This window comes from Lissotriton vulgaris, chromosome 2_2, assembly GCF_964263255.1.
Source record: "Lissotriton vulgaris chromosome 2_2, aLisVul1.2, whole genome shotgun sequence".
In the NCBI taxonomy this organism is placed as follows: Eukaryota; Metazoa; Chordata; class Amphibia; order Caudata; family Salamandridae; genus Lissotriton; species Lissotriton vulgaris.
In genome coordinates this window covers 27,778,011-27,804,015 of record NC_141688.1, presented here as the reverse complement: position 1 = coordinate 27,804,015, position 26,005 = coordinate 27,778,011, and the positions used below count along the sequence as shown (strand labels likewise).

General features: G+C 46.3%; 1 protein-coding gene across 5 annotated transcripts in view; it reads left to right on the top strand.

Annotated features, from left to right (window-relative positions):
- The window catches only part of MYO9A (myosin IXA), a 1,208,318-nt gene that overhangs the window by 1,089,419 nt on the left and 92,894 nt on the right, over positions 1-26,005 (top strand). For all 5 annotated transcript variants that reach the window (XM_086959231.1, XM_086959230.1, XM_086959229.1 and 2 more), the window contains 2 exons: positions 7,888-8,016; positions 8,535-8,640. In XM_086959231.1, the coding sequence (XP_086815357.1) occupies positions 7,888-8,016; positions 8,535-8,640 (235 nt within the window). The remainder of the gene's footprint in view (positions 1-7,887; positions 8,017-8,534; positions 8,641-26,005) is intronic.

The following is a 26,005-nucleotide window of genomic DNA, read 5'->3' as shown; positions in this document are numbered from 1 at the left end:
TCTTGTCTAACTATCCAAGGCTACCTCTGCTAGGTTGTGTATTCCTTGTCTGGAGTTTGAGTGACAGGGTCTGGGGAATTCCAGGAGACAGGGTGAGTCAGTCCAGTGGTGAATAGAGAGATTTGCATCTAGATGGGAGGGAGGAGTTGCACACGGGACCTGAATAAGGCTGTGACTTCCCTCCACAATGCTGACTCCACCTCCTGTGGTGCGTCTGATGCCTCTGCCCTGCACTGTGAAAGGAGAGGAGTCATGTCAACAGAGTGCTCCAGGGCTGTGCTTTCCCTCCTCAATGCTGGCTCCACCTCCAGTGGTGTGTCTAATGTCTCTGCCCTGCACTGTGAAAGGAAGGAAGGAGTCATGTAAACAGAGTGCTCCAGGACTGACCAGAACTGGTTTGGACTAGGCAAAGGCCTGTCTGCCTTCAGAGAACAAGAGAAACTATGTATAAAAGAGGGGACCCAACCCCCAGAACTTTAGATCATTTTGGGACAAAAAGAAGACACCTTTGCTGAGGAGTGGAACCAGAAGAAATTCAGGAGAGACTCCCTAAGCTGAAGTGCTACTTGGGGAATTGGCAAGCAGTAGTTGCCTGACTGCCAAAGAAAGGACTTTGTGTGCACTTTATTCAACTTGTAAAGGATCTCCAAGGGCTTGAGAGAAGAGCTTGCCTCCTGCTGAAGTCTCAAGGACAACAGACTTCAACCACCAGTTTCCCAAGAGTTCTTTAGAAGTGCCTGCTGCTGTTTTGGGCCTTCTGAGGGATTGCGAGTCGCAAGGAGCTGGAAGCGTCTCGCAACACAGAAGTAGCTTGTCGCTGCCGTTGCATCGTGGATGTCGCCACTGTAGTTGTCACGTTGCATCGCATCAAGAGAAGCGTCTCGCAACATCGAAGAAGCGTGTTGCAGCCGCTGCGTCGCATCACTGAAAAAGGGTGTCGCAGCTGTAGCTGTCGCATTGCACCGCAGAAGCGCCTCGCATCCACAGAGAAGCGTGCCGCCGTTGGTGCCGCTGTCATCGCATCACAGAACAAGGGTGTCGCCGCTGCAGCTGTCGCAACTAGCGGAAACGTCTCGCATCATCTGAGAAGAGTGTCGCCGCCAAAGCTGCTGCCATCGCATCACAGAACAACGGTGTCTTGCCGCTGCAGCTGACGCATCGATTCGAGACTTCTCGCAACATCAGAGAAGCGTACCGCATCGGGAAGAAAACGTCTTTATTTCTTTGCACCAAAATGTCATCGCATCGCGGCGTTGCTCGCTGCAGCACCCCGGAAATGCAGTAAGGAATCAACGCATTACCATCTTTGAAACACTTTTGTTGCCCTGCATTTCGCATCTTAAGGTACTTTGACTCAAAGTGGCGCATTTTAAGATCTAAAGAGAACTAAGCTAATTCTACCATTTTAAGTACAGTATTCTGGATTTTCGTCGATTTGTGGTCTTTTGTTAAATATATATAGTGCATACTTATTTTTAATATACAACTGTGTGGTGTCCATCTGTAGTGTTACTGGATTACTGTATTTGTTCACAAATGCTTTACACACTTCCTCTGAGATAAGCCTGTCTGCTTGTGCCCAGCTACCAAGGGGGTGAGCAGGGGTTATGTTAGGAGTGTACCCCCTTACCCTGACTAGAGGTAAGGGTCCCTATTTGTCACAAGTACCTACCTGTGCCAACTAGAGACCCCCAAAGCTAACACTTTGGAAGAAAAGAAGCAAAAAATGGAACATGATCGTCTCCTTCTAAACCTTCCAGAAGACTATATAGGTGAAGATTATTGCGAATGTTCCTATTTTAAAGATCCTCAGCTGACTTTTTTTAACAAAAGAACCTCCCTCTCCGGGGAAACAACTCTGGGAGATGCATCTTGTATATCACTAATATGGTGTACCACCAAGGATAAGCGGGAATCAATGGATGACCACTTAGTGTCCAAAACTTGCAGGCGAGTATTGGTTTCCTCAACTAATGGGCGTAAAGCATGTATTTCCTCCAAAAGAGTGTCTACAGATATCGGAGAGACAGGCTTCGGCGGAGGGAGAAGGAGAGAAGGAGGGTGTTTCTTGAGACGCTTATTAGCTGAAGATGAAGTTTGTAATTTGATTGAAGCATTTGGCAAAGTTATCGGCCGTGAAGAACCAGATTGAGCCATACTACTAGTATTGTGCAATGTTAATGTTAATGAAACGTATAAAGCGCGCGTATACCCTGAGGTGTCTTGGCGCTGGACCAGAGTAGTACCTGCAGACGACGAAAGAAACAATGTGATTAGTTTGAGAATAGCCACGTTTTTAATTGTTTTCTAAAGGAGGAGATGTAGTTCAGACCTCTCAAAGATACAGGGAGAGCGTTCCATAGTTTTGCTACACAGTAGGCTGTGCTCCGACCTATCCAGCTAGCAGTTCGGATCTTAGGAACTAGCATTAATCTGGCATTTGTTGATCTTAACAGCCTGCCTAGGTGGTACCATGAGAAGAGATGTTTCAGAGGTACCGCAGACCTATCCAGTGATTTTCTGAGCAGAGAGCAACGCCAGAAAACCCGGTAGTAGAGTTCCATTTGAGGGGAACCACCGACAAACTAACGTACCTGTTTCAGGGTAGAAAGATTGCGGGAACCGCAAACCTCAAGGTGGCATCTCCCGATGAAGTGCAGTGCTCAGATATCAGGTGGCCATCTTGAAAGGCGCCGCTAGCGCTCTCCCTCCAAACACCTTTTCTTAATAAATCTGTACTGATTTTTGTACTAGATGTTTTATGGCATGCACCTGAGGGCACTTTGGAAGTGCCCCCTGAAAACCTACTAGTCCTCTAGTGTGCTGGCTGACTAGTATCATCAAGGCTGCCACCTCAGATGAATTTTAGGCCCCCTGCAGCTGATAGACAAATTTCTCAGAGGCCAAAAACAATGCCTGCCCGGCAGAAGGTGATCACACCTCTTCCAACAGGATGGCTAGTGAATTTAGCATATCAATCCCAGAAAGCGTCAACGTCTGTTCTGCCTTTGATATGAGATTATGGCTCCCCCCCCAGTCCTGGGGAATGCCACCCCTGGCCCCTTTGGCACCAGAGCAGGTGGGAAATTAGATATTCTGGAGGCGTGTTTTACTTACAGGCTAGTCACACCCCTAAGGTGGGTTACCTTACATGGACAGCCAGAGAAGAGTTACACTATCTTGCTCTAAGGTGCTCACGGGGTGCATGTCTTCATTTATTCCTGACTGGAATCAGTACAGATTTATTAAGACAAGATGTTTGATACCAAACATTAGTATTTTCCGTGAAGCCATTATGTTGCTGGGTAATTCGTTATACTATGTAGATCTATCCATGGGCACTGGGAGATTAAGTGATTTGGCTAGAATCACAGGAAGTTATGCTGAGACTCGAACCTAGATGCCTAGCTCCCTACTAGGCAGCTTTGGCCGTTGCACCACATCCTCTCCTACTTTCATAATGACCAGTGCTCAGTACATAGCTTTACATTGGCTTACTGATCACTTGCAATGTCTGGCAATGGAGCAAGACATCAGAGGGGCATCTCTGCTCATGCCAATGCTCCCTCACTTATAATATACTGCACCATCCTGCCTTGAGGCTCAGGGACTGCTGTAGGGCTTACTTACATGTAGTATACTTGGGCATTGCACACAGGGAGTGTGCAGTGTCGTGTTTTCTGAATGGCTTGCACCATTTCAAGTATCCTGCCATGCTAGTCTGCATGCAGTTTGTGTGTGGCATAATACATGCTGCACCCTTTAGTGACCCTCTTTAGTACCCATGCCCTGGGTACCAAGGAGTAACATTTACCAGGGACTTACAAGGGAGCTGAAGTCCTTGGCAGTTGAGTTACATTTAGCATTTGTCTTGTTTTTAGAGGCAAGAGCACTATCACTGGGGCTTGGTAAGCAGGGACCCAGTGCACTACCAATCTACAACATCAGTACTAGTGAGCAAAAAATTGGTGTGACCATGTCAAAAAGTGGCACTTTCCTACAACACCCCTCTGGATACAATACTGGTGGGACGTAGCCATGGCCCTTCAAACAGCACCCTAAACAAAATAATAACAGCTTGTAAGATATCAACGGCCCCCTGTCATCAAAAGCCAACACAAAGGGCCCCAGGGACATCCCACCTGCCAAAATGTTCTCTGAGACATATATGACAGAGATCAGTACCAACACAGTTCTGTCTTATACTGACACAATCAACAGGGCACCATTCATCAAATGGACAATTGTAATTACTCTTCAGCCCAACTTTCTCTGCCCAATGATTCGGGCCAGGCTGTTGCCCAGTACGCCCTGAATGACAATCTTTAACTGCGACAAGTACCTTGTGGGCTAACTTCAAATCCAACAACAGCAGTGACTTCGACAATTAACAACAGAGATCATCATGATCTGCTGTCTAGTGGCCTGCTCCATAAAGGCACTACAATTAAGTCTTCCACTGACAACATGAGCCACCATCCTCCTCCCCAACTTTAAGAGCACCAAATTCCTTATCTCCCAAATTGGGGGGAGTCGCCCACGTGAGCTCCCCCGAACAGTTTGAATTGGCATTTATTCCACATTACACTCCCAAGGGCTCACACGACATACTCAATAGAGGTAACGGGTGAGTAGTAGCGCTTTATAAACCCTTGATTGATGGTTTAATATCTGTAAAGTTTGCCAGAATTTCAAAAAGTGGAATCTCGGAAGCCACCATAACCAATTGGACAAGATGCCCCACAGAGATCGTTCTGGGTGAAGCGAGGACTTTTGAGGAATGGCAAATTGAGGTATCAAGTTACATCCACCAAAATGCCTTTACATGCTACCACAGCCTGAGTATTTAAGGCCTAGCAGGAGCATTTTGAGGGGTGCACAGGATTCAACTCTTGACTGGCTCCCAAGTGTATCAAAAGCTCCAAACTTTTTAAAAGTATCATACACTCAAAATCAAAGAAGTGTAAGGTGTACAAAAAGAAGTACCCTGGAGAGGATCTTGCCTTACTGTTAAAGTGGTTGACTTCGAAGCTGGGGAACAGGGTTCGAGTCTTGACAACGACGCTAAACATCTTTTGATTTTGAGCAAATCACTTAATCTCCCTGTGCCTAACAAAAATGAATTTGTCCATCTGTAACAAAACTGATGCTCATGTAAAGCGCTCTAATACCTGATGTGTCGGGTCTAGTTTGCACTATATGAAACTCAAAAAATAAAAAAATGATGGCTGGTGACAGTTGGGCAACCACCATAGAGGCAGCTAAGAGTATTTCTCCTAGCTACCACTCGCAAGGTCAGTATCAAACTCGCAAGTCAAAGACAGTGCTCAATCTTACAATTGCATCCTGGAACATGGAGGGCCTTAAGACAACTATGACAAGTAAGTCTGCGTTGGTCCACCTGGATAGAAATTGCATACTCTGCCTGCAAGAGATCTGGGCGTTATCCCCGTCAGTCCTACCCGGATTCTATGAATTCTTCAAGCCTGCACCATGCTCCTATCTCTTTGGGCGCCCATCGGGTGGTCTTTTAATTTTCATTAAGCATTTGTGTAAAATCGAGGTTGTCCCACTCAATCCAAACTCATAGGCTTTGCAAGCAATAATAATCGCAGCCGCAACAATCACCAACCGTTACACTACTCGCCAAAGTCACTCAAATCTTCTGCATTTGAAGATATCGGCGACAGCTTGGAGGAGCACTTTTTGGAGTTTGCCACATACAAAATCTTGCTGGTGTGGGTTTTAATATAAACAACTCTGCCCCCAAATCAAAAGAACTGGGAAAAAAGGTTGACAACGTATAAATTTACCTCAACCCAACAATTATGCGAGGCTCAGGTCCCTCATTGGCAGTTTTCTTCAACCTTCAAAGGAATCTCAACTATTGATTACATCTTTCTGTCATACTCTGTAGTGAACAGCCTCATTAACTTCAAGATTCCCAACAGGCCTGAAAGTGATCAAAATCTTCTGACACTCACCCTTGAATTAACAGCTCAAATTGCAGCCAAAGGCCCAACAGTGGGTTCTGCTATGGGTGTTGAAATAACAAAGCTTGTAAGGAGGATCAAATGGAGGAGGATAGACACCTCTACGGTGGTCAAGTGGCTAGGAAAGCTGCCTGCCAAGCCTAACACTCATCCCCAGAGGGTCATAACCCATAAGTAGGATCAACTCATAAACAAGTTAAGGGACTCCCTGCTTAGCTGCAAGGGACTAGCAGAAGCACCCATGGGCTAATGGGAAGGAGTGGTTCCAATACCAATACAGCAAGGTTATTGTCACAGCACGAAGAGCGCTAAGGAGCTGTGCGCCTATAAGCTCAGTCCCACTGCAAAAACTGCATTGTCTATCTACTTAAAACGTTTTTTTTTTTAAATCAAAGTGGGAAGTAAAGAAGGCCATAGTATAAAAGGAATGGGTAAAAATTCACCAAATACTCCAGGAAATAAGTCATGCCCACTCCTGGAACTACATTTATAAACTGAAATCCCCGATTAACACTAGGGCGTATTTCAGATCCAGTCTGGTGCCTGAGGATATTCTAACGGCAAGTAATCAGCTACCTCAGATAGAGGGTTACAGAAAGTAAGTAATTTGTTCTCTGGGTCAATTGAGTCAACTTTTTGCAACAAGCTAAGCATAGGGGAGTCCTGGCCCCTGTGCCAACAGACCCTGCACCTCAGGTCCTTGCTGAATTGCCAGGGCATCTCCCTTGTTGTATACCAGCTGGCAGGATCGTTAAACGTGTGGCCAGAAGAACTCAGGTTGGTCACAGAGCACCTCTGCCTTGAGAACCAAGTCCGTCTGGCTAGGCATTTGGCCAATTAGTGCTGCAGGACTTTTTGGTGTGTGTCCTAAAGGTAATCAATCTGCAGTTAGAATTTTCGATCAGAAGAACTAGTTGCTTATCTTTGGTAATACTCTTTTTGACGACTATTCTTAACTTGAGATTCCTCGCCACCCTCCCACCTCCCCTTTCTGTGGAATGGACTGTTGTCCATCTAAAAAGGTCCCAATTTTGTGATATGCACACTTGAATTAACAAGTCATTTTTTAGCTCCATGTCTGAGAGCATGGATGATATACAGAAGGAAACAAATGTCAGCGCGCTTGGGTGGTTCCTTTATGTGGCTTCTGTCGTGACGTCCTGGGTGAGGTGGATTTGACACGGATCCACAGAACACCACTTTTTATGATGAAGGACTTATTTCAGATCCAGTCTGGCACCTGAGGATATTCTAACAGCAAGGAATCCGCTAGATCAGATAGTGTGTTACAGTTAGTAATTAATTAGTTCTTTGGGTTGATTGGTCCCGAGTGTAAAAGTGTGAATTAATGATAGTTGAGCTGGGCGGATTTGTAAAGTTATCAGAATAACTCTTCCACCCTCGCTGGGGGAAAGGAGAGAGTGAGGCCCTGCACCTCTATATTTTTTTGAACACCTACAGTTTTGTTTCCCTTTTACTCGCTGCTTTCTGTCAAGGCCTGTCCAGGGGTTTGTTTTGGTACCAAAGGGCTTTTCACCCCTATGGCTCCTTGACTGCGTATACGATATGCCTCATTGCCTGTCTGTTGACTGCGCCTCTTTGTCCATATGTATTGGACCTCTCCGCTCCTTTGCCCTTTGCGCTCTTTGGAAATTGATGCCCGAGTTCTGCTGGAACTGTAATGGAAATGAAACAGAAGTTTCACTTTCACTGCATTGGTGAGTAAAGCTTGCACTTCTTCTTTCCATCCTATTCTTGTTTTGTGTGTGTTTGTAAGATAATCCTGCCCTGTTGCAGCACATGTGGCTTGATAAAAGCCTCATAGTATACTTTGATTTGTTAATTCTACTTAACCTTTTTGTGCAGTAATTTCTTTTTTTCTCTTCTTTTTCAGACATTGACAATGTGAATCTAGATGATTACAATATTCATGTCATTGCCAGTGTCTTAAAACAATGGCTCAGAGACCTCCCAAATCCTCTGATGACATTTGAACTCTATGAGGAGTTTCTGCGAGCAATGGGTAAGGAAAAGTCCTAACACTGAATACATTTACAGATTTGTAAGAATACCTTTTTTCTTCGTAGAGGCTTTTGATATGGGGTAATGTGGCACTTGTTTATACCCTTGCAGTAAGACCACCAAGTGAAATGGTAGAAAGGGTCAGAATTTGTGGTTTCTGTCATAGGCAGGTCCACAAAACAATATATTGAAGGATATATGCCCCACCTCTCTTGTCTTTCCAGACTTTGGGGACCCTTCCACACACCTAGGACAATGGGGCTGGCAAAGATGTGTAATCCTCACCTGAAGCCCAAGAAGAGGTCCCCTATCTTAAAAGATGGCAAACTGTCCCAACTTATGTTCTGTCTTGAAGGTTCACTAAACATCTGTAGTCAGCATGTGGACAGATGGGTAGTCTACAGTAAGAGCTATGCACTGTTTGTTATCGGTTTTGTTTTACGGCACGTGGAGTTTGTGGTTGTTGGGGAAACCCTCCTTTGGGTGTACTGTGTGACTGATGTCCATGTTGTTTTGCAGGTCTTCAGGAAAGGAGGGAAACTCTCCGAGGAGTGTACTGTGTTATAGATCAGCTCTCACGCACGCACCTCAATACTTTGGAACGTTTAATTTTTCACCTGGTCAGGTAATGCTTAAAAAAACCTCTATGCGTGGTACTTTACCCAAACAAACAAGTCACAGTGTATGGTGAATTTACAAAGTACATCCACTTTATGCAGAGAAACCATAAGCAACATGAAAGCTTCATGCTGTTTCGTTTACATAAAAGTCATTCCATTTACTTTCTTACTGTCTTTTTGATATTTGACTAAAACATTTTTGGCATCATTCCGTGTGTCTCTATAGTGCTCAGAGAGCACAAAAACTGGATATGAGCATCTGGATGCTGGCCTTTTAAAAAAATTTACGGTGAAGCTCTTCCAGGTGTCAAAATTTAAACGTCAAAGCCTGAATATAAACTTGAAATCATGCCTTGTATGGGACTCATCGGAGGTGAAGGGGGAGTTTGATCAAGGTCTTGGCTGCGAGGTAGGAGAAGGATCTTCCACCTGCTCTGGTCCTGTAGAAACAAGGGACGGTGGCTAGGGCGAGTTCAGCTGAGCTGAGGTTTTTAGGTCTCGCCTAGTGCGCATGCGCATGCTCTGCTTGCTCAGAGAGACCTATAGTTAGAGAGAAGATTTTAGAAGGGGGCTCAAAGCCCTGCCCCTCATTTCTATTGGCTTGCATCACAGTTTATGCTAAACGGTGGCCTGCCATTGGAAATGTTTTTATTTTTTTGTCCCTGCCCATTCTCCTTTTCAGACGGGCCATTCGTACAGGCTCGTCTGCCTCACTGCTGTCGTGAAGCAATTTCTTATCTTTATGGGGGCCCTCTCTTTTCACTCTGTTTTTTTTTTTGCATTGCACTTTCACTTAAAGTGAAAGTGCGATGCAAATATAAACATGCGGCTGAGTGAAAACAGATGGCCCCTTGCCTACACGCAATGTCCTCTCTTTGAGCAACGCGAGGTTTCTGTAGCTGTTCTGTACACACTGATGATTTTATGTCTCTAATCCAGGTTCCATCGTGTAATAGTGTTTATTGTGTCCGTGCTGATGACATACTTGAAGACTGCCGATATTGTAGGGAAATAATACTGGTACTGCACCAGCACATGTATTAGAAATGTTTTAATACAAAAACCCCATGCATAGATTATGGAAGCGCATGCAAGTTTTACATCGCATTATGTGCCTGCCACTGACCTCACTTCTGACTCGAGCCCGAAGATTTTGTAACATGTCTCCTATTAAAAGATTGCCACAGCAGGTGCATTCTTTATTCAAGCTACCTTGGTAGGTTCCTTCTAGAGACCAGTACATCCCTTAAACCGTGATCCCCCATCTGCCAGGGGGCAGGGCTGGGGCCGATCCGCCTCCTTATAGCGCAGTTCAAAACAACATCGTTTAAAAGCAAGACTCCCTCTCTTGGCACGGGTGGGGCTCCATGGCGGGACATTATTAGTAGTCCGTCGTTCACAGCTTTTAAAGAGGGCAGCGCCATGCCCAGACTCCCCCCACCCTCACCGTACCCCCCTCCTCATCGTAGGCTGGGCAAGCACTACGAGTATGTTGGCGAAGATAACCACTGTTTCATTCTGGACTCGCTACTGCTGCACCTGCTGCTGTTGTGAGCTGGGACTGCTGTCGTGCATGGCGCACCTTGTGATCTCAAACTAGCCGCTCCAGTACATCGTGACTCTGGTTCTGCTGACGTTGCGCTTTGTGATGCTAGACTTCTTTGAAGATGATGCAGGAAATTTCCATCACAGTGGCCTACGATGCGCAGGTTTTCAGCCAGCTGTACGAGGAAGAATTCTTTGCCCGGCTCGTGTCGTTGAGCAAACCCAAGGCCGTGGTAAGTGACGTGCATCACGGTTGATGTGCCATGTAGGAGTGATGTGTGTGCAGTGGAACATTTTGTGGTGACGTGAGGGGTACGGTTCACTTTGTCAAGGAAACACAATGCATTCTATAGCACATGTACACCCTTTGTATTTGTGGAATGTCTACAAACTGTTAATAGATGGTCCATATAACTGGTACCATCTTCCCAGTACGATTGATTGTTCGCCCTTTACTTTTGTTTGTCTACTTTAAGCAAGTTATTTCTTTGCACCCCCAACCTAGTTTATTTTTGTAGCTTGGCCATGAAGATTCTCTCTCCAAAGCGTAATATCCGTCTAATTCTGTTTTTCTAGATGGGGTGGGTGTGGACGACCAGGTGGTTGGATCTGTGTGAGGTGCTTAGAAAAGTGGGTGCAAGCGCCTACAGCAGATCCCTGTGTCAGCCACAGGCTTAAGCGGGACTTCATCTTTCTTTCTCCCCCCAGAAGACAAATATGTGCCTTAATGAGTCAGCACCCGCACTCCACAGGAGTCTTGTTGTACTTGTGATGCGACAGTGCAAGCAGTGGAAATAACTAGTGCTGGCAGTGCCCAGGAGGGCAGATATATGTTTAATGAAATATGAATAGCCTTACCAGCTGAGGTGGTAGACACGTCATGGGTACAGTGCCAGTGTTATCCTGTAGTGCAGATATACGTTTACTAAGACAGCGTCAGTACTGCCGGGCAGTTGAGATGCATGTTTGATGATACAGCGCCAGCACTACCCAGCAGGGATGCTACACTTGAACCGGGGTACTGCAAGCACCACCCAGCAGTGGAGATGGACATTAATGAGCAGGGCTGCTTAACATGGAATGGTACAATGCACCACTACCAAGCATCAGTTACACAAGACTCTGCATGTCACAACCCTGTCAATTCTCATTGGTTAGCCGCTGTCGGCATCTTCATCAACCTGACATTTTCTGTGTGCAGTTTGAGCATGATCCAGCCCAATGTTGTTCACCTTTGGTGCCTGGGGTCTGGCCACCATCCCTAGGCCTGCCCCGACTGAATCCACACAGGTCCTGGTCCCACTCCAGAGAAAGATCTGGGAGGGGTTCTCGTGGACAATAGTCATCCCACTCCATGATCCGGTCATCGAAGTTGGGTTAGCCAAAGAAGGGCAAGAAAAAGAAGTCAAAGCATTCTTGGCTTTCCCAGCAAACAACGTGCTTCTATGCCCCACTCTCTCTCGGACTGTGAAGCTGGTAGCCAGGTCCTCTCAATGCTTCCTGGAGTTCCTTGGAGCCAGAGCGCCCTAAACCTAACTTAAAGGAGTTCAACATCATCATGCACTCCATCTTTGGGTCTACGACTCCTCTAGGGCGCTATTAGGTGCTACCGGGCTGTGAGGAGCCCCTGCTGGGTTACCGTCAGCGAGTTTACCTTTGACGACAGCCATACCTGGATACAGACCGTCGCCGGCACAGGTGCTACCACCCTCCTTACCACAGTTCCCCGGAAGCCACCACCACCGCTAATCAAAGATACAGAGACGGCACTGTCCAGCTCTGGAATTTCCCTTTTAACTGAAGGGCAGGATGAGGAAGAGTGATAAGACCCTTTCGAGGACAACCCCTACCAGAGGGAAAACTGGTATGAGGAGCTGGGCAATGCCAGGAGTCAGGACTTCTTACAATACTCTAGCCTGATTATGACTGGGCACTGCCATGGATGATGGTGCATCTTTTGCTACAGTGATGCGCAGAGCGGTAGAGCTCCTGGATCTCCATTTGCCTTCTTTAGAAATCAAGATCAATGTCTTGATGGAGGTGCTGCATCTGGGGGGCAAGCTCTGCAGAGCCCTTGCTCTCCATAAATGAGTCCCTTACTACCTACCAGATTAGACAGCAGCTGACCCCGTGCCCCGCATCTGTTGCTGGCTATCCCGGTGCTCGGCCGTTTTTTGGCGCAGAGTCACTGGGACCCAGAGCACTGCGGCCGCCATCTTGGGGGAAGTCCGACGATCCCAGTGCACTAGTCCACAGCATATAAAAGAGCCCAGCTTAGCCTGTGTGTTGCTGATTGCTATCCCTCCTGAGGCGGAAGCCGGGAGGTTGTGTTTGTGTACTTGCGTGACTGATAGTTAAAATTTGCTTTATTCCTCTTTTAATTCGCCGCATTTTAGACTACTTATTTTGCACCTCTGAGGAAATACTGCACTTTTATCCTCCTAGTAATACCGCTGCACTTTAGAATTACTTAAAGTGCACCTACTTCGAGGGATTATCGCTGTAACTCTACCTACCAGATTAGACAGCAGCTGACCCCGTGCCCCGCATCTGTTGCTGGCTATCCCGGTGCTCGGCCGATTTTGGCGCTGAGTCACTCGGACCAGGAGCACTGCGGCCGCCATCTTGGGGGAAGTCCGACGATCCCAGCGCTCTAGTCCACAGCATATAAAAGAAATGGTCATGCCTCTGCGTAGCGGACGCGTGCAACGGACGCGCCGGACCTGCACCGGAGTCGCGCCAGAGTCCTGCCCGTCTGTGCCCGTCCGCGCCTGTACGTCGCCCCTCGCCCAGGCACCAGGAGTAACTAAGAAAGGTGACTTTAGATACTCTAAACATGAGTTATTATCTCTCAATCGTAGGCATGACAACTGTATTAAATACTGCCTTTCTCACAGCAACACCCTCGATGTGTGTCCTTGTGGTTTCCCCCCGCCTACCCTCTCACTTCCACCGTCTTGCATCAAAGCCCCTTTTCAAAACCTCAGTCTAGGACTACTGAATGTCAGGTCCCTACCAAAGCACCACCTGGAAATCCACGAATTACTGTCTAATCACACTCTAGACATCTTATTTTTAACTGAAACGTGGCTGAAGGATGATATGGACTCTGTTGTAAATCTAGCAACCCCAAAGGGCTACACTATGTATACCCTAAACAGACACACTAGAGGTGGTGGGATAGCGATGATAGCTAAATCCCACCTTACATGTACCTTCACTAAACTAGAGATTGAGGACTGTGAATGCGCCCGATATAACATTAAGATTAACCCCCAACTTACCCTCACGGGTCTTTTGATCTACAGACCTCCGGGCGCTGATGCTAACTTTATAAAATCTCTCCTAGAAAATGCCTGCTCCTTGGTTATTAAAACCGCCAATTTCTCTATCATTGGGGACTTAAACATTCACTTTGACTCCACCACAGATAATAAGATCAACTCCTTAATCGCTGATTTAGCTGCCTTACAGCTCTGTCAACTTGTGAGTGGTCCCACGCATAGTGGTATGCACCTCCTTGACCCGATTTTCTCCAACCTGGCTAACATGAAGGTTAAATCACCTATCCCCATGACTTGGACAGATCACTACCTAGTAACTATGGACTTACCCTCTGGCAGTGACTCATACCTTAATCCTACACACCAGGTATGAGTATGACAGTCTCTGTGACCGGATAAACAAAGCTTTAGATTCGTTGATTCCAGCTAAATGGACAAAACCTCGAACCCACGAATCCAGTCCTTGGTTCAATAATGAACTTACTTTACTAAGAAAAGAGTTAAAAATAGCAGAGCGTAGATGGAGAAAGGACTATGATCCCACGTCCAAGAGCCTATATGTCCAGCTACAAAAAAGCTACCACCGCAATATATGTAGAACCAGAGCTGCATATTACGCCACTGAAATTCACAATAGCCAGAACGCTTCTAAAACTATCTTTAGAATCCTGAAAGAACTTAGGGCAAAAAAAACTGTAAATAACCCTAACACCTCTACTGCTCTTTGTGAGAATCTGGCCACTTTTTTCTTGGATAAAATTTTTAAAATTTACAATTCGTTTACGACCACGTCCCAACCCACCCCCATAACCGACTCTCATAGACCCAAACTCTCCATCATTCCAGCCATTAGCCATGAAAATCATTTGACACTATGCGCCAAAATTTAATCCGGCTCCCCCGCAGATCCCCTGAAACCCGAATTTTTTAGAGAAGCTGGTGAACTAATACTAGGCCCACTCAGAGATATAACTAACTCCTCCTTCCTTACAGCCAACATTCCCGCCACCTGGAAGCAAGCATGGGTCTCTCCCATTATAAAAAAAAACCTCACTTGACCCTAACCTCCCTGAGAACTTCAGGCCAATCTCTCTGCTCCCCTGGCCAGCCAAAGTGGCAGAAGCACATGTTAATTCCACCCTGACCAACTTTTTGGTGTCTAATTCCATTCTAGACAGGTCTCAACATGGATTCCGAGCCGGGCACAGCACCGAAACTGCCCTCCTGAGCGTCATTGAACATCTTCGGACCATACTTGACGCAGGAGGAACGGCAGCACTGATTCTTTTAGACCTCCGTGCTGCCTTCAACACGGTTTCCCACAAGGTGCTGCTGTCCAGACTTGAGAAAGTAGGAGTTCTCGGCCAGGCTCTTAGTTGGTTTAAGGCTTTCCTGTCAGACAGATCTTTCAGGGTCTCCATTCCACCTTTCCTCTCTAAGGAATGTCCCGTTGAACAGGGAGTTCCCCAGGGGTCTGCTCTCAGCCCCACCCTGTTCAATGTTTATGTCCTTCTGTTGGCAGGTAGCCAGGAAGCGTGGGCTCACACTGGTATCCTACGCCGACGACACCCAGCTGGTGGTAGCACTAAAAGACGAGAGCGGCCTGAGTGCACAGAATTTCAAACATACCCTCGCAGACATCACCAGCTGGATGTCAGCAAACTACCTCCAACTTAATGCTGGCAAAACGGAGGTCCTGTTGCTAGGTAAAGACACAACGGCCTGGGGAAACAACTGGTGGTCTGAAACTATGGACCAACCACCTGTACCCAAGAATGTGGTAAAAAACCTAGGAGTATGGGTGGACTCTGCCTTGAACTTTACCCACCATACTAAAAAAGTGGCTGCCACATGTTTCGGAATTTTACGGAACCTTCGGCCTATTTTAAAATATTTTGATCACCAGACCCGCCAAGTAGTGGTACAATCAGCAATTCTCTCATGGCTGGACTACGCTAGCTCCTTATTGTTGGGAGCTAACGTAGCCGAGAAGGTTAGATTACAGAGAGTCCAAAACGCTGCCGCGAGAGCCCTAACGGGTCTACCCCGGCACAAATCGGTTTCCTCTACTCTCAAAAGCCTAAATTGGCTCCCAGTTGAAAAGAGGATCCACTTTAAATCCTTGTGCCTTGCTTTTAAAATTCTGAAACTCGCCTCCCTCCATGCTATGTCCACTCCTCTCTCCCTACGTTCCTCGACGCACCCTTCGGTCGGAGGGACAGAACCTGGTCACCATCCCCCGCATCAAGCTAAGCCGAATGGGCGGTCGCTCATTTGGATACTTAGCTGCCAAACTCTGGAATGGGCTCCCTGCCCAGATCCGTGAGATGAACGATCTTTTATCCTTCAGGAAAGCCATCAAAACTTACCTTTTTAGTTAGTTATGTTATGTGCACTTCAGGACAACCCCCCCTCCAATTTACATCTTCAGCTGTCCCCTGGACAATGGCAGCTAGCACCGGGACGCCCCTTGGCTGGGGCAGCCGTGCGCTATACAAACACCTATAACATAACATACTGATGTTCTCCTTGTAGTCTGGGCCAAACTGAAGGGGGCTCCTGTGCACAGAATGATTGCCCACCAACATCTTACTGCCCTTGGAGAATCAGCCTATGTTCCATAAAATCCCTTTCCTGAGAGCCTAGTGGTGCATGTCTCAACAGCCAAGGTCAACCCACGTGCATTCCCTATGACCCTAACGGATAGGTAATCCGAGAGGTTTGCCACCTTTCAGAAGCGGATCTTCTCTTCCACCAGCTCAGCACAGCGGTTGGTGTACACAGCGTGTCTCTTGGGCTAATATTCCCATATCTTATTGAATTTGATTACACAACTGCTGCCTAAAGAGGGCTTAGCCATCCTAAACTAGGAGTTGAGTGATGGTCAGGACGCAGCATAGTTATTATTTGGTGTGTGCTGGACCTCATGCACTCACTCTGCAGAACTGTAGCCTCTACTCTGTCTTCCAGAAAAAGCATTACCAAAAGTAAGAAACTTGTTTTTCAGAAGTGAAAATTCTGATAAAACAGATGTTGGCTACAGCAGGAAGTGCTGATAAAAGAAATGGAAAAGGTTTTATATATGGTTCCATACTGAGCGTCCACTGGTCCTTAGCCATCCTGAAGACATTTTATTGTACCTCCTAAAATTTGCACCATCTGGCTTGCAACATGCTTTGGTGTGAGTTAATTTAACAGCAATAGAAAGATTTTGAAAAAAGGATGGCAATGTCTTCTTTGAGTTTGCTTGCAAAACAATTCTTGGAGTGATTTCTGCCAAAGTTTCTAACTGTGATAAGGTGCTCTCTTAGCTCGAAGCTGAATCAGATGTCGTCAAGACTGTTGAGCAGACTCTTTCAGATTCTGCATTCAGGAAATTAAACAATTATACATCCTCTATCCTCTATTGGAAGCTAGTGTTTCTAGCTGTGATTACACCACAAGACTAAGTATGGTACCAGCATTCGTGTTGCTCTAGACAAGTTCAACCTTTGTCTCTGCCAAATTTCACCCCTATAACCCTCTCAAATGTTCACCTAAACTAAATAGTTTTTATTGTTGTATCTGGAGTCTGCGGGGCAAACTGCTGCATTCTCCATACATGAAAACGATGGTCAAGTAGTAAATTGATGAGAAGAGGACTGCCCTCTTTCTAACCAATATATTGTACCTTAGGATGACGACAACAGGGTGAGAGTAATCTCAGGGGATTGCTGGAAGGATGGTAGCCTCCATTAAAGTATACTCACCACCAGCGTTTTTCTAGCTAATTATATAAGGATAGTAGCAACAAAACCAACTCTACAGGAAATGTGTTTCACAATGACATGTGAAAATGGGCCCTTGGCACACGCACATCTGCATGGCATCTGATGCCCACTAAGGTGTTTAACAGTGGGGAAATAAAGGTTAAGGAACATGGATATTTGTGTTAGCAGTTGAAACCCCTTGCTTACCCATTTGTATCCCTATCTTTACACTCGCTACCCTTGGTGTCTGTGGCCGTTAAGGCTGTTGCAGATACTTGGTGATGATTCTTTCTCAGAATTGTGCAAGAATTTTAACTAAAAGTGATTGCATCCTTGGTAGGTTTTACAACAGGTTGTGATAGAAATTATCTATAGCAAATTTAATGCATTAAAACAAGTAGTTGCACATCTCTCCATTCTTAAGCGGTTAGTGGACACAGTTGTTTGGCAATCACATTGCTGCATCAGATGTTCTCTATATACAGATATGGTTTGCGTTCAAATTCTCCCTCCTCAAAAATCTCCCTTGCAAGGAGAACTGTGTTCTGGCTGAAGCAGCATATGAAGCAAGGAACTTCTGCTTTCTATTCGCTCATAACTGGACAGATATTGACACTTTAAAGATTGTATCTAAGTAAAATAGCAACAAAAATAGTTAACTTCTGAACTGAAGAATACCAGAATTGCTTTTCAGAGACGAGGTTTATCCCCTTACATGTCTTACTTATGCCTTCTACCCCTCCTGAAGTATTTGCCATCAAGCAGGACTCTCCAACCAACTCTGTCCTGGACTTTTCTTTCAATCTGACTTCAAGTCAGATTCTGCCAGAACCGGCAGTGGCAGTCAGAGCCTGCCACTGCTGGTGGCAGTGGCAGGCTCTATCCGCTCGAGCTGTGTACTCTAACTGTGTCACACTGTTTAGCGCTGATCTATAGCGTTTTTTAATCTTAGCGACCAAGGCTAATTTTAAATGTTTTTGTGTGCATAATAATTCTGTTGTCACTCACTTCCTTGCCGACTCCCGCCCCGGTCCGCCGCGTCCATTTCTGGGCGTTTGTTTGCGGAGGGTGAGGAGGAGCCTAGCACTTTCGGGCTCGGGCGGCTGGTCAGCGTTCTAGCTGCCCCTACTGCCTATAAATGTGTGTTGGCCAGCGACCGCGCAGCGGACGCGTGCAGCGGGCGCGCCGGAAGCGCGCCGAAGTCGAGCCAAAGTCAAGCCCGTCTGCGCCTGTCCGCGGCTGGACGGGGCGCGGGGCCATACACCCTGGTCAACCGGAGCCCCCACATATACAGTATGACAAACACACTCTGCTGAATCTTCGTCCTGCCTTAACTCTACCTTGCCTACACTCTATGAAGGCCCTATCTTTACACAATTGCTCTATGTGCCACTTCACTCCTGAAACTGACTCTTTAAAAGTCCCCCTTAAAAGCGTGATAAAAGCGGCACTGCTTAATTGCAGATCTCTTAGCAAACACCGCATCCAAATTTATCATCTACTTGAGGACGAAGCACTTGAGATCTTACTACTAACTGAAACCTGGCTTGGCGAACACTCTGACCCTGACATCATAGAGGCGCTGCCTCCAGGCTACTCCCTCGCCAGGCTTGACAGAACGCCTCAGCCAGAATCATATTAGACATCCCACGCAACGAACACATCTCTGGCCACCTGAAAGACCTCCACTGGCTACCCGTCAACAAGAGAATCACTTTCCGACTGCTAACCCACGCACACAAATCACTCTACGACATCGGACCAGAATGCCTCAACTCACGACTGTCCTTCTACACCCCCTCCCGCCAACTACGTTCTTCCAGCCAAGCCCTCGCCACTGTACCTCGGATCAACAAGACCACCATGGGAGGCAGATCCTTCTCATACCTGGCTGCTAAAACATGGAACTCACTCCCCACTTACCTTCGCCTTACCCAGAACCACCTAGCATTCAGAAAGCAACTTAAAACGTGGATATTTGACAAGTAATCCTCCTCCCCTTCCTTAGCGCCTTGAGACCCTCTGGGTATGTAGTGCGCTATATAAATTCTTTGACTTGACTTGACTTGACAGACAGGACGGCAGGGGCGGAGGAATAGCCATCGCTGTTAGAGCCCCTCTGGAATGCAACTTATCTCCTCTGACTATTGACCATTGCGAAGCAGCCTCTTTTACTATTGCACTGGGACCTAAACACTCCCTAACACGCATTCTCATATACAGACCCCCGGGCAGATTGTTCGACTTTACTGCTAGCCTAATAGAGGCTACAGCACATCTTGCCTTAAGGAAATCCAGACTTCTGGTACTTGGCGACATGAATATACATTTTGACGATGACCTGGACAAAAATGCCTCCTGCATAAAAGCAGAATTACTTTCCATGCAGTTAGCTCTAAAAAACCAGGACCCTACACATAGACATGGTCATCTGCTCGACCCCATATTTGGCAACTGGAATGGAGTAGATGTGCTTTCTCCAATACCCGTTCCCTGGTCTGACCACTATGTAATTCCCCTACACATATGGGTGCCTGAGGCTGAATTAAAGAACGATAATACGCAGATTTACCAAAGTCGAAAGTGGAAAAACTATAACCTAGACACTTTCATTGATAAGCTTGAAGCGGCAGGACCTCCTGAAGGGTCCGATTGTGAGACCGCCTACACCTGCCTTAAAAACGGTGTCCTAACTGCCCTAGACAATACCGCTCCCACTCGTAGGACAGTAGCTAACAAGAGACTAAGAAAACCCTCCCCATGGTTTACATCAGAACTCCAAGATGCTAAATCTGCTTGCAAAAGATTGGAACGCGAATGGTGTGCCAACTTCTACCCCACAGCTAAAAGCTACTATAAGAAAGAGCAAGCGAGATACTACAAACTTATCCGCTCTGCTAAAGCACTTCATTACAAGACCCGTATTGGGGAGGCGGAGAACTCCTCCAAGGAGCTCTTTAAAATTTTTTAAGAAATCTCTGTCGTAACCAATGAGAGCACTGCCCAGAATGACTCTGAAACATCTAACAACATTGCCAAATATTTTGCTAGCAAAATCACTAACATCTACGCTAATTTCTCTAATGAGTTGCCCTTGGGCTCTGATTTTATTGAGAACTTGGAGATCACTTATGATAAGACCTGCCTTACCTGCTTCTCTGTCCCCCCCACCACGACCCTAACTAGTATCTGTAAAAGCATCAAATCTGGCTCCCCTCGGGACCCTGCCCCTCCCAAGATACTAGCAGCTAGCCTGAAAGTCTTAGAACGACATTTTAGATACATCCTTCAACTCTCCTTTTCAACGGCCACCCTCCCCACGGAATGGAAGAAAGCCATTGTATTGCCGATAAAGAAAAAACCTAACATCAGTCAAGACATCCTGGAAAACCTACGGCCCATCTCGTTACTACCTTATCTGGCGAAGGTGGCCGAGAAAATAGCTAACAGCCAACTCATAGCCCATCTAGAGTCTAACAATGCCTTTCACAACTCCCAATCAGGATTTAGGACAGGCTATTCCACTGAAACCGCCCTTCTGAGAGCGACCGAAACCCTACGGGCAGGCGCTGATGAGGGCCAGACCATGGCATTGATTATGCTGGACCTTAGTGCTGCGTTCGACACTGTAGCACATTCCATCTTGCTACAGTGTCTGAACAAAGCCGGGGTCACCCAGGTAGCACTGGGCTGGTTGAAAGCCTTCCTCACCAACCGCTGCTTCCAGGTTCAGAGAGGCATGTACCTCTCTGATAGCATAGCCTTAGAACAGGGGGTACCTCAGGGCTCTGCCTTGAGCCCTACCCTGTTCAATCTGTACATGGCCCCCCTGGCTGAAGTGGTCCAATCGTTCGGCATTGAATTAGTTTCATATGCCGACGATACCCAACTTCTCATCTCCCTATCCCAAGCCCCCTCCGTCTCTGCAAACAATTTTAAAACCTGCATGCAGGCTCTGGCAGGTTGGATGACCCAACACTGCCTGAAGCTCAATGGCTCAAAAACTGAGGTTCTGGTAATTGGAGGCAGGGACTCGAGCTGGACCAAGGAGTGGTGGCCATCATGTCTGGGGCCGTTACCCACCCCCTGCAAAGCAGCCAAGAACCTTGGGATTTGGGTTGATCCCAGACTCTCCTATGATAGCCATGTGCACAAAGTGGCAGGGAAATGCTTTGGGGTCATGAAGACCCTAAACCGTACCCTTGACCTCCTCCCTCTTGAAGCCAGGCGCACTATGATCCAAGCTCTAGTGACTTCGAGGATAGATTATGGCAATGTGCTTCTGCTTGGTACAACGCAAAAAAACATCAGGAGACTCCAAGTACTCCAAAATACAGCTGCACGCCTAGTCCTCAGACTTCCTAAGAGAGCACCATCTAAACCAGCTTTAGCCACTCTGCACTGGCTCCCCATAAAAAAGAGAGTCCTATTTAAAGCACTTCTAATGTGCTACAGGATCATCTCTCAAAAAGCTCCCCCCTACATGACTGATCTGGCTATCCCCTATGAGCCTAATAGAACTCTTCGCTCTGGGGGAACTGGACTGCTTAAAATTCCCCGTATTAAAAAAGCCAGAATGAGTGGTCGTTCCTTCCGTGTAATGGCCGCCAGGGAATGGAACGCTCTCCCTATGAGTATCAGACTAGCGGACTCAGAGACCACTTTCAGGAAAAATCTAACAACCCATTTGTTCTCCCTGTAATCCCTCTACTGGCCCTGACTTTTCTCCACAGCGCGGGGACACGCCGGGATGGCGTCACCATGTGCTTTACAAGCCCCTTTATTATTATTATTAAGTGTAACCCATCTCTTTGCAGTCCGCCTCAAGGCCTCTGCACCAGGTGATTCTTGGCCTTCCTCTTTTTCTTTTCCCTTGATGGTTTCTGGTCAGGGCTTGCCTGGTGGTGCTTGATGTGGGCTTGTGGAGGGTGTGACCTATCTAGCCCCAGCGTCTTTTCATGAATTCTTCATGAGCAGGGTGTTGAAAATCTGCTGCCATACGCCATTGTTGCTGATGTGTTTGGCCAGCAGGTTTTGAGGTTTCCCCTCATACAGGTGTTGATAAAGGTCTAGTCTTTGTTGGTGGTGTTTATTGTTGTCCTCCAAGTTTCTGCTCTATACAGAAGGGCTGATTTTATGTTGGTGTTAAAAAACCCGACATTGGCTTGCAGTGTTAGGTCCTTAGAGCTCCAGATTTTCTTTAGCTGAATGAAGGAAGAGCTTTGCTGATTGTTGCCTTGACGTCGGTGTCTGTGTCGCCCTGCTTGTCTATGACACTGCCCAGATAGGTCAAGGCTTCAACCACTGCCAGTGCATGGCCTGCAAGGGTGACTGCAGTTTTGATGACCTTGTTAGCCTTCTAGGTTTTCCGCTGCAGATTTGAGATCAAGTTATGTTGATGTGGCTGCCACATTGTTGTTTTCTCTTGCGTCCGTAGATGGGTATCGGAAAGATGGGGCCAGGTTATCTGCAAATTCCAGTTCCTCGAGCTGCATCTAAAGTGTCCACTGGACCCCATTTTTCTCATTGCTGTGGATGTCTTCATGATCTAGTTTAGTTAGCAGGAAGAGAAAATCTGAGAGCAAGCAACCTTGGCAGACTGTGGTCCTCAATTGGAAGGCTTCCATGAGCGGTGCTTCATGGACTGTCTTGCAGGTCATTCCCTCGTAATAGTTCCTGATGATTCTTACGAGTTAGTATAGAGTATCGCGATGGAGGAGGAGTTTTCAAAAGGTCTTTCGGTCAACACTATAGAATGCCTTCTCATAGCCGATGAAGTTTACTTAGAGGGGCGAGTTCCATTACATCGACTGCTCAATGATGATGCCCATTGTTGCAGTCTGGTCTGTGCTGGATCTATCTTTGTGGAAGCCAGCTTACTGGTCTTGCAATTTAGCATTGACTTATTCCTTCATTATGTTTGGGATGACTGTTAAACACTAGGCCTGGAGTTGATAGAAGAGTTATCTCCATGTAGTTTCTCAAGTCACCTTTCTTGGGGATCTTGCTGTGATAGCCCTCATTCCAGTCAGATAGCACATTTTCCTCTTCCTATATCCTTCCAAACATGGGATAGACCAAGTCTACTAATGTTTCAATGTCTGCCTTCAGTGTCTATGCAGGAATGTTGTCCGGTTCTACTGCCTTCACATTTCTCAGATGTTTGATGGCTTGCAGTATTTCTCCCTTGGTTGGTCTGCTGCAGTCAATTGGCAAGTCCATGTCAGCTGGCTGTATGTCTGGTGGAGACTGCAGCATGGGCTGGTTCAGCAGTTCTTCACAGTGGTCCATCCACCTTCATTGTTACTCTTGATTGTCTTCCCAGCTTTGTCTTTAACTTGTCTTTCTGGATTGCTGTATCTGCCCCGAGAGTTTCCTTGTTGTTATAGAGTTCTTTCATGTTTCCATGACTTGATTCTTCCTGGACTTCTGTAGTAAGACCATCAATTAACCTTCACTTGTCTGCTCTTAAGCTTCGCAATGCTTCCTTGTTTGTTTTAGTGTATTCGACTTGAGCCTTCACTTTTTATGCTCTTGCTGGGTTTGGTGTTTTGCAGCTTTTTTTTTTCCTCTCTTTTGGTTTTTGCGAATAGTCTTGGTTGACATACATTCTTTATGCTGGTGTTTCTTGGGACCTAGTACCTCCTGGCAGTTTGATATCACTGTTTAGTTGATCTTCTCCCACTGACTTCCTACTGGGTCTCTGTCGTCCTCTACTTCTTGCAGGACTTGAAACTTATTACTGAGAGTGACAGAGTATTCACTTTGTTTCTGTGCATGTTTGAGGAGGGTAGTGTTATATCACTGGTGTTGGTTTGTCGGTTCCATTCATGCTTTCTTCAGCTTTTACTTTAGCCTGGCTATGACAAGATGACGGTCTGACACCATGTCCGCTCCTCTCATCACTGTAACATCCTGCAGGAACCTTCAGATCGTCTTAGCAGTGCAGACATGGCCAGTCTGATTCTCTGTTGAATGGTCTGGTGACACCCACATTGCCTTGTGTAGTCTTTTGTGTGGGAATACACTAAGTCATAAGTCAGATGCATTATTATAGCGCGCAAATCACTGCAAGGTCTCAGGGCGTTTTGCAGTAAGAACAACACCATTACATGAGCTAGAGCTGCAGACAGCAATTATTTCGGAAAGAGCCAGGTTTTTTCAAAACAGCTGGTGGTTGGTGATTGACAGAAGATGGGGGGGGGGCGGAGTTTATTCCAGAGAAATGGAGCCATATAGGAAAAAGACCGACATCCATTTCGCGCCATCCATGCCCAGGGTTGTACTAGGAGAGATTTAAAACTTGATCTTAATGATCTGGTGGGACGATACCAGACTAGTTTTTTTTTGCAAGATAAGCTGGCCCTGTGCTGTACAGAAGTTTGTGAGTTAAACTAAGAACTTTAAAATGGCTTCTCTGGCAAATTGGCAGCCAGTGTAATTGCTTGAGGCTAGGCAGAGCGGCCGATCTGGGGGGGAAGGCCCAGCACTAGTCTCGCTGCAACATTCTGCAGTGTTTGTAATTTAGAAAGAAAACACTAATTGATTAATATAAAAAAGGCATTGCCGTAATCCAAACTGCTTATGATTAGACCTTGCACGAGTGGTTTTCTGGTTTTCAGGGGTAGCCATTTGAAGATTTTGCGCAGCTTATGCATGATCCCATAGCAAATGCCGGATACTTGGTTGATGTGGGTTTTCATGGAGAAAGAGCAATCCATCATGATTCCCAGATTACGAACCACCTCCTTGGGTGCGGGGCAAGGAACTAGTTCCTGAGGTCACCAGTCCTGAGAGCATACTTTGAGAGCCTTACCAAATAAGATGATTTCTGTTTTGCTGTAATTTAGCTGAAGTTTGTTGTAACACATCCATTTGCTAATATCAAGCATACATTTTTTGAATCTAATACAAGTTTCATTGAAATCATCCTTAAAGGTAATAAGCACCTGTGTATCGTCAGCATACGATACTGTTGTGAAGCCATGTGTTTTTATTATGTTTGCTAACGCAGTAAGGTAAATAATAAATAATATAGGACTTAGAATTGACCCCTGAGGTACTCCTACAGTGAGGGGCAGACTACTGGATGTGATGGTATCAACCTTTATGGAGTTAAAGCGGTCCGCCAAATAGTTTCCAAACCAAGATAAGGCCTTACCTCTGACACCTATCTCCCACAGCCGATGTTTCAAAATGCTGTGGGAGATGGTGTCAAAGGCGGCTGATAAATCCAATAGGACCAAAATGGGAGAGTCGCCTTTATAAAGAGTGAGTCTAACATTGTCCACAATCTCCATTACAGCTGTCTCGGTACCATGGGCAGCTTGGAACCCGGACTGAGAGGGGTCCAGTAGCTCATGAGTTTCAATATAGGTAGTGAGACGCTTGTTCACCAGATATTCTAATACTTTTCCGAAATAAGGCAATAGTGAAATGGGTCTATAGTTAATGGATAAACTGGGGTCACTAGATGGCTTTTTTAATATAGGTTTGACCAAGGCATGCTTCCAACTTAAGGGTATGAGAGCTAGCTCGAGGGAGGTGTTAAAGATGCTGGTGAGAGAGGACGCCAATAGTGGCAGTATCTCCGCGCAATTACGGGGAGACAAGATGTCGGTGGCTGAGCCGGATTTAATTTTCCTAAGGCCTTCCAGAACTTCAGAAGGAGTAATGGGAGCAAATTCGGTAAGATATGGCGTGTCCAAAACTACCTCGCTCATAGGTATTAGCAAGGAATCGTCATCAATAAGTGAGGATGGGTCTTGGCTGGTATCAGGAAAAGCAGGACA